The sequence below is a fragment of the Amphiprion ocellaris genome, unplaced genomic scaffold (assembly GCF_022539595.1).
Source record: "Amphiprion ocellaris isolate individual 3 ecotype Okinawa unplaced genomic scaffold, ASM2253959v1 Aocel_unscaffolded299, whole genome shotgun sequence".
Classification (NCBI taxonomy): Eukaryota; Metazoa; Chordata; class Actinopteri; family Pomacentridae; genus Amphiprion; species Amphiprion ocellaris.
In genome coordinates this window covers 20447-28840 of record NW_026559476.1, presented here as the reverse complement: position 1 = coordinate 28840, position 8394 = coordinate 20447, and the positions used below count along the sequence as shown (strand labels likewise).

Here is an 8394-nt window from a genome sequence, read left to right as displayed (position 1 = left end):
TCATTCATTCATTCATTCATTCATTCATTCATTCATTCATTCATTCATTCATTCATTCATTCATTCATCAGGTGAGTTTTGGTGTAGTCTAGTTCTGCCGTCTATAAATGTCATGTCCTTTTATTAACGATCCAGTGGATGAAGGAGCAGCATTACTGCACAGAGAATTAAATATTCATAGATGTTCTCGCATTTCCTGACAATTATCTTTTTGAACGGTACCGTTTCACGTCACAGTCCATAATCTACATACAACCTAATCCATCCTTACATTTACAGAATCACCAACCTCAGTCATTCTCTCACATCCCAGCAGATGTTGTGTGTTGCACTGCGGTTCTTTGCAAATGGAAGTTTTTTATATAATCTGGGAGATGCAGAACACTTCAGTAAGACAACTGTATGCAGGACGGTCAGAAAAGTGAGTCTGGCCCTGAAATGACTTTTACCATCTTTGTGGTTTTCCCTGGAAATAAACCTGTCAGAGCCATCAAGGAGGAGTTCCACAGGATTGCAGGTGAATGATGTAGAGATCTGTTAACTTAATTTAAATCATATTCTGTTAATGACATTGTGCTGCAACCTCAGACTGGGATTAGTAATTTTAATTTCTTTTAGGATTTCTCAGTGTGATTAGCTGCATAGATGGAACACACATCCCCATCACAGCTCCCTCACATAATGAAGCTGATTATGTGAACAGGAAGTCCATTCACAGCATAAATGTGCAGGTAGGTTACAGGTAGATTGACTATGGTTTCAAAATGTTAAAGACTGCATCATAGTTCAACATCAGTCATTCTCTGAACTGTCAAGATCATATGTGATGCTGCATACATCATTTCTAATGTGGAGGCCAAGTGGTCTGGATCTGTTCATGACTGGAGGATTTATCATGAGTCTAACCTGAGCAACAGACTGCAACGTGGTAAACAGCCTAAAGATTTTCACAATATAATTCACTTGTCTCCCTCCTTTAATATACTCTAATGTATCCACTATACATTACAGGAGAGTTTGATGGCCTTCTGCTGGGTGACAGGGGTTACCATGCCAACCCAGGCTGATGACCTCATACCCTGACCCTAAACCAGGCCCCCAACAGAACTTCAACCAGGCTCACTGCAGGATGAGAGCCTGGGTGGAGATGACCATAGACCTGCTGAAAGCCTGTTTCCAGTGTCTACATCACCTCAGGGTGACTCCTGAGAGGCCTGTGATATTATTGTGGCATGTGTTGTTCTTCATAATATTACCACTATTAGAGGAGAGCAACACTCTGCCCTACAAACTGAAGACCCAGATGATGACCTCATCCACCTGCCAGCTGTCCAGGACAGCAGAGCAGTCAGAGACACCATATGCAATAATCACTGCAGAGTTTAAGTCTCATTAAGATTTCCAATTCAAGTGGTGTAGTCCTCCGCTTCCCCGTTGCCATGGTGACTCGTAGAATCGGCGCTGCATTGATACTGGCTTTTCAGAGTTGTGGTGCACGCACTTAACTCCGGGTGAAACTACTCTGAGTTGATTTAACCAACTCAAATCAGCCGTTGTGAAACTGAAAACTCAGAGTTTTCTATCTCAGAGTAGATCAACTCAGAGTTCAGGGTTACACTCAGAGTTTGTTGAACCTGCTTCGTGAAACGGACCCCTGGAGTGTTTTTCACGGCCTCCTTTACATTATTTCATCATATGACACGTTTTCACAACATGTTGAAAAATCGCATTTTTTTTCGACATAGTATAGTAAGGCGTTTTTTTTGCGCCAAAATTCATGATGATTTTTTTTTTTTCAAAGAAAACCTTTCTGGAGTGTTTTTCAGGGCCTCCTTTACATTATTTCATCATATGACACGTTTTTACAACATGTTTGAAAAATCGCATTTTTTTTCAACATCAACTGTTTGAAAAATCGCATTTTTTTTCAACATAGTATAGTAAGTCGATTTTTTTGCGCCAAAATTCATGATGATTTTTTTTTTCAAAGAAAACCTTTCTGGAGTGATTTTCACGGCCTCCTTTGCATTATTTCATCATATGGCACGTTTTTACAACATGTTGAAAAATCACATTTTTCAACATAGTATCCTATGGCGTTTTTTTGCGCCAAAATTCATGATTTTTTTTCAAGGAAAACCTTACCATAGTGTTTTTCACAGCGTCCTTTACATTATTTCATCATATGGCACGTTTTTACAACATGTTTGAAAAATCGCATTTCTTTTCGACATAGTATAGTAAGGCGTTTTTTTGCGCCAAAATTCATGATGATTTTTTTTTCAAAGAAAACGTTTCTGGAGTGTTTTTCAGGGCCTCCTTTACATTATTTCATCATATGACACGTTTTTACAACATGTTTGAAAAATCGCATTTTTTTTTTGACATAGTATAGTAAGGCGTTTTTTTGCGCCAAAATTCATGATGATTTTTTTTTCAAAGAAAACCTTTCTGGAGTGTTTTTCAGGGCCTCCTTTACATTATTTCATCATATGGCACGTTTTTACAACATGTTTGAAAAATCGCATTTTTTTTCGACATAGTATAGTAAGTCGATTTTTTTGCGCCAAAATTCATGATGATTTTTTTTTCAAAGAAAACCTTTCTGCAGTTTTTCACGGCCTCCTTTACATTATTTCATCATATGGCACGTTTTCACAACATGTTGAAAAATCACATTTTTCGACATAGTATACTATGGCTTTTTTTTTGTGCTAAAATTCATGATGTTTTTTTTCAAAGAAAACCGGCACGTTTTTACAACATGTTGAAAAATTGCATAACTTTTTTGGTCTACATTGAAGGATCTTTTCTAAACCACCCTTTGGGGTCTATATTTGAGGTTTTAGGTGGAATATTCCTTTTAACCAGCCCCTAAGGTCTCTTTGAGGATTTTGGATGGAATACTCAGTTAAACCAACATTTTAGGTGCATGTCCAAGGATTTTTGGTGAAATGTTCCTTTAAGGTGGATGTGTGAGGACCTTGTAGGTGGAATACTTCCTGAAACCAACCTTTTAGGTCAACATTCAAAGATTTAAGGTGGAATATTCCTTTAAACCAACCTAAATTTCATGTTTTGATCATTATCAAGTGGAAAACCTCAATCCAGACTCCTCATAATGACGTTTGAGATTCATGCTGCTGTTATTTGTTTAGTCCAGACTAAATGACAGAAATCCACAACTGTAATTTTATTTCAGGACTTGGTTATTAAATGTCAAAACAATCCATGTGACTCTAAAAACTCAACAGCTTTACAAACTCTAAGATTAAACTCTCCGCAAGGATCCAAAATAAGTTGGACTTCTACATGAGAGCTTTAATTATTCTTCATCTGCTCCCTGAAAAGTTTGGTCAATAAAAAAGACAAAAACTAATATTTTCAGCTGAACTAAAGACAGACTTTGTGATTTTTCTGCTCACATGTTGTGTTGTTGTAAACTTACTCTTTCAAATAAATATCCTCCTAACCCCCTGGAAACCAGCGTTTGTCCTGTTCTTGTGTTGCTCCTCGGCAACCCTAGACAACCGGGTCGTAATATTTTTTGGGCAACACACCATACTATGACGTTTTTACAATGACGGTTCTACTATGGAACCAGTTTGACATGTTCAGGCGTTCTTTGTGTGAAAACTCAGAGATTTCAGGTATCAGAAGGTGGTTTTCAACTTTCTTTGTTAACTTTCTGCTTCAACTTTAAACTAAATTTCCTTGAATAAGCCAGCCCTCTGGACTTCCAGTAAGTTGTGTTCCTATTGGCTGTCCAGGTGGCTGCTTGGTGTTATCAGGAACACCTGAGCAGCTCAGTGTCTTCCTGCTTTATTTATCTGCAGACAAACATTTCCTCTGTTTCTCTTCACCAGTGAACCGGGTTTGGCTTCGTTGCTTTAGGTTGTTCTTTAGGTGTTGGCTTGCAGCTTCCAGCAGTAAAATCGTCTTTAATGTGTTTCTTGGTGTGTTTTAGGGCTTTGTACTGGATAGTTGTCTTGGTAAATGTGGTTCTTTAGCCACAGTTAGCACATGGTGCTAATGTGTGCAGTGATTAGTGGATTTGCTGCAGCTGAGTTGTGTCTTTATCTTGGCTGTAGTGAGTCTTTAGAGGTTTTTTGGTCAGACGCATTCTGTATTCTTGTTTAAGAACCAGCGTTGGTTGTCCAGAAGGTAAGAGTTCCTGTCCTTATTCTCTGTTCTCAGAGGTTCTCTGGTAGGCTGCAGGAGACTTTAGTGTTTGGGTTGTGCTAGTTTGGTTTTTAGAGCAGCAGAAACATTTTTCAGCAGTTTGAGCAGGAGAAGGTGAGCTTCAGAGTAGAAATGAGAAGGAAACCTTCTTGACCCGTGTGGTGAGGTCCTGTACCAAGAGTTTGAGCAGGTTGTGAAGAGTCTGTAGTTCTTTGGTCTGAAAGCACAAGAAGAGTCGACTCATTAAAGGAGAAAACAGGAGATATTGTTGGTTCTTCTGTCACTCTGCAGTTTCCAGTTTCCTTAGACTGAATATCAAGTTTATATATTAAATGATTTCCCATGTGACCCCAAGAAGACTTCAATAAACTCCCTCCATCCCCTGGACACAACATATTTTATTACCATGTTAATTTTATTATTTTTTAAAAATATGTTTTTGACTTTTAATCATAGTTTTAGCATAGTTTTTTTCTCTTTGCTTGTTTAGTTTTGTCATCTGTGTGAAAGGTGCTAAACAAATAAAGTTGAATTGATAAACTGAATAATTGACTAACTCATGATTGTGACAACAGAAGTATTTTCATTGTGATTTAAGGGTTGGTTTCATTGTTAAGGTTGGGGTTGAAATCTTGACAGAAAAAAAGATTTAAGAAATAAACCACATTTAAAAAAAGCAATTAAATCAAAGGAAAAAAACATTTAATACAATAAAACTTTTAAAAAGAAAATTAAACATTAAATACATTAAATTATATTAAACAGACAAAATATTTAATTAAATAATTAAACATAAGATACACACCATGTAATTCTGAAATTAAACAATTTTTAAACAAAAATATTAAACATTAAAGATGAAATATTTTAGATAAACTTTTAAAAAATACAGTTAAACAAGAAGAAAATTAAGCATTTAAAAAATACAAAACATTAAATTAGATTATTAAACCTTTAAAAAGACAAAACATTTAATTAAAAAATTAAATGTTTAATTTGAAAATGAAATCTTAAAGACAATAAAACTCAAAATAGGAATTCCACAGAAAATTCAATGAAGCATTTAAAAAGAAAATTAAACATGAAAAGGTGGTAAAACATTTAAAAAGAAAAACCTTAAAGATTTAATCGAAAAATTAAATATTTTGAAAGAAAAGGAAATTTTTCAAACAAGCCAATAAAATATTTGAAAAAACAACAAACATTAAAAGAAAACATTTCAAAATCAAGTCAGACATTAGAAAAGAATAAAAGGTGAGAAAAGAGCAAAACTAAACAATTAAGAAGAATCAAACTAAAGACAAAACATTTGAAAAGACACCAGTTAAACTTTAGAAGATCAAATTAAACAGAAGAGACAATGAAACGATCAAAAAGAGCAAAAACAGATAAAGGTATTAAAGCGTTTTCTAGTCTGAAACGAAAACATCAAGTTGTTTCTTCAAACATTTCCTCTTTGTATGTTCTTAGTTTGATTGTGGACAGATTTACTAAGAACTCATTTCAGAAAAATGCTTTCCAGATAAAGTCTACTAGTAGTTGAAGGCATTAATCAAACTAATGTTATCTTCTGATCTCCACCAACTTTACTGTTCAGTGAAGAGAATCAAAATTTGTTGAGGATTTCTAAAAAACCCACAGGTGAAGGTCTGAGAAGAACTCAGATCGATGGTCTAAATGTGAAATCAAGACTCATGGTCACAAGTTTTAAGGCTTCTGTTAACCAGAAAGTTCAAACTAACAGAGAAGTACTGAGAAACTTTTAAGATTTCAGTCCTCAGACTGTCTAAAGGTTCAGACTAACAGAGAACTACTCAGGAACTTTTAAAACTTCAGCCCTCAGACTGTCTGAAGGTTCAAACTAACAGAGAACTACTCAAGAACTTTTAGGATTTCAGTCCTCAGACTGTCTGAAGGTTCAAACTAACAGAGAACTACTCAGGAACTTAGAAGATGTCAGTCCTCGGACTGTGTGAAAGTTAAATCTAACAGAGAACTACTGTGGGACTTAGAAAATTTCAGTCCTCAGACTGTCTGAAGGTTCAAACTAACAGAGATCTACTGTGGGACTTAGAGAATTTCAGCCCTCAGACTGTGTGAAAGCTCAGGTCCTGAGGACTCGGGAGGTGTGGAGGCTTTGGAAAGTCTTGGAACTGAGGGTTCAACCCTCCAGCACAAAGGCTGAAGTCCAGCCTCCTGAGAAAAACGGTCGAGTCGAGACTCAAGTTAAAAAAAAAACTTGAAAACGACAAAAAATAGATGATAAATGCGCAAAAAAAAGAAGAATTAGTATCTGAGCGAGTAGCTCAGGGGATAAGAAGACAGACTACCAAGTGGAAGGTCGCGGGTTCAAGACCCACCACCGGCATTTTATCTTTGTTTGTCTTTGTCAGGATTTTGATAAAATTTAAGAAGGGTCTGGTCTTGAACCAGCGACCTGCAGCTCCATAGGCAAATCCTTAACTCACTGAGCTACACATCAGATGAAAAGAAATAATTTCGTCGTCCCTTTGGCAACGTAGTTTCTGAAGTGACCACATGGGTGGAGCCAAGGCGGAGTGTGGGTGGAGTCAGGGCGGAGAGTAGGCGGGGAGGTGGGTGGCGCCCCCCCCCTCTACTCCCCCACCGCCCACCACACCTTCCCCTGCCCAACGAGTTCTTCAAGTCTCCACGGGTTTTCCCGAGTTTCTGGAGTTTCCACGAGGTCAGAGGCAGAACAAGCTGTCATGAAGAGGTGTTGAAGTCGGCAAGGATGGACTGACTTTTTACAGCGACTAGAAGGAAGACGACTAGAAGAGCAGGTCTTTAACCACCATCCATAAAATCCATGGAGTCGCTCCAGAGAAATGAAGGGAGGTCAACTTTTATCAACCTCCATCCAGATGTTCTACCTGATATCTTTACTTGGACATTTTTAGCACCACAAACCTTTAGTATCAAACTTTATTATCATTTATTAGGACTTTAATGGAATCCACCTGCAGATCTAGTTTTTGTTGACAAACTTTATTCTTGTCGTTGTGGGACTGCAGTATTAAGACTCTTCCTTCTATTTGACCTCATGTTTATTAGTTTTAGTGGAGAAACTTATTTTAATTGTCCATTAGTCTCTTAAAAACCAAATAATAAATTGGATTAGTCAAGAGGTTTAAATTTCTTACTTTGTCATATTTTAAATATGACAAAAAATATTTAAAAAAAAGCGTCTTGAGACAATTTGACCTGCAATTGCTGTTATATAAATAAAATTGAATTAAAATTGTATGTATCTTGTAATGTTGGAGTAATTCAGCCATATATGTTGGAAAACACATTTTCTTTGTCCATTAATCTGTTGATTGTTTTCTCCAGTAATTCATTTCTTGTTTTGGTTTGTAAAATGTCAAACCCAAATATATTCAGTTTACTGTCATAAAAACCAAAAAGATTTACATTCATGAAGCAGGAATCAGGCAGTTTTTCACTTTTTATCTTAGTTTAGTCATAAAGATAGTTGATAATGTGTGAATTGTTGCAGCTTGTGAGCCGTAAAAGGTTTTAATCTTTGGGGCCGAGTGTCAAAAAACATTTAGAAACCAACATCAACAAAACACTCAAAGATTTGAACATCATTAAAGGGAAATCCAACTTTTGCATGACAATGTCTAATTAAAGGACATTATTTCCAACGTAAATGTGTGATATTCATCCTCTGGAGCTTTCTCTTCACATCATCTTCCACCTGGACTGGTTTGGTCGGGAGCATGTGCAACAAACATTTGAAAAACTGCACTTTAACATCAATGAATGACACTGAAGTTTAATCTCTACATAAATGAGACTGAGTCTGGATGTGCTGCTCTGTCATTAACTCCTAAGTTTAGGGAAAGTTCAAACAAAAGAGGACAGTTCAGATAAGACTTGAGAATGAGCTTATTTTGAACAAACATCTCAGACTTTCTGAGCTTCAGCACCTCTAGCAAGATATTTTAACAACAAGCAACTCCAGAGATCCAGAAGCTGGAGAGAGTTAGCTTTAGCTGAGCCAAAGAACATGTGGGACGCTAACCTAGCAAACATTTCAGACTTTTCTCTGTCAATTCTGAGAAATAATTTCCTATTTAATGACAGAGCGACACATCTGAACTCAGTCTCATTAAAACAGACTCTAATTCAGTGTCATCCATCCATCCATATTAAAGTACAGTTACCCAAAATGTTTGTTGCATGAGC

At 36.6% G+C, this 8394-nt stretch overlaps 1 protein-coding gene across 1 annotated transcript; it reads left to right on the top strand.

The window, feature by feature from the left end:
• Nucleotides 1-123: 123 nt before the first annotated feature.
• Nucleotides 124-1793, top strand: LOC129348503 (putative nuclease HARBI1). Its single transcript, XM_055008860.1, has 4 exons — nt 124-517; nt 619-731; nt 817-928; nt 1012-1793. Exons 1-4 carry the CDS (start codon nt 403-405, stop codon nt 1065-1067), a joined length of 396 nt encoding a protein of 131 aa, XP_054864835.1. The 5' UTR covers nt 124-402; the 3' UTR covers nt 1068-1793.
• The last annotated feature ends 6601 nt before the right edge of the window (nt 1794-8394 follow it).

Coding starts and splice junctions, on each gene's coding strand:
- LOC129348503 (XM_055008860.1), top strand. CDS start 403: ATGCAGGACGGTCAGAAAAGTGAGTCTGGCCCTGAAATGACTTTTACC. Junction 732..816: donor TTCACAGCATAAATGTGCAG/GTAGGTTACAGG, acceptor TGAACTGTCAAG/ATCATATGTGATGCTGCATA. Junction 929..1,011: donor GAGCAACAGACTGCAACGTG/GTAAACAGCCTA, acceptor TATACATTACAG/GAGAGTTTGATGGCCTTCTG.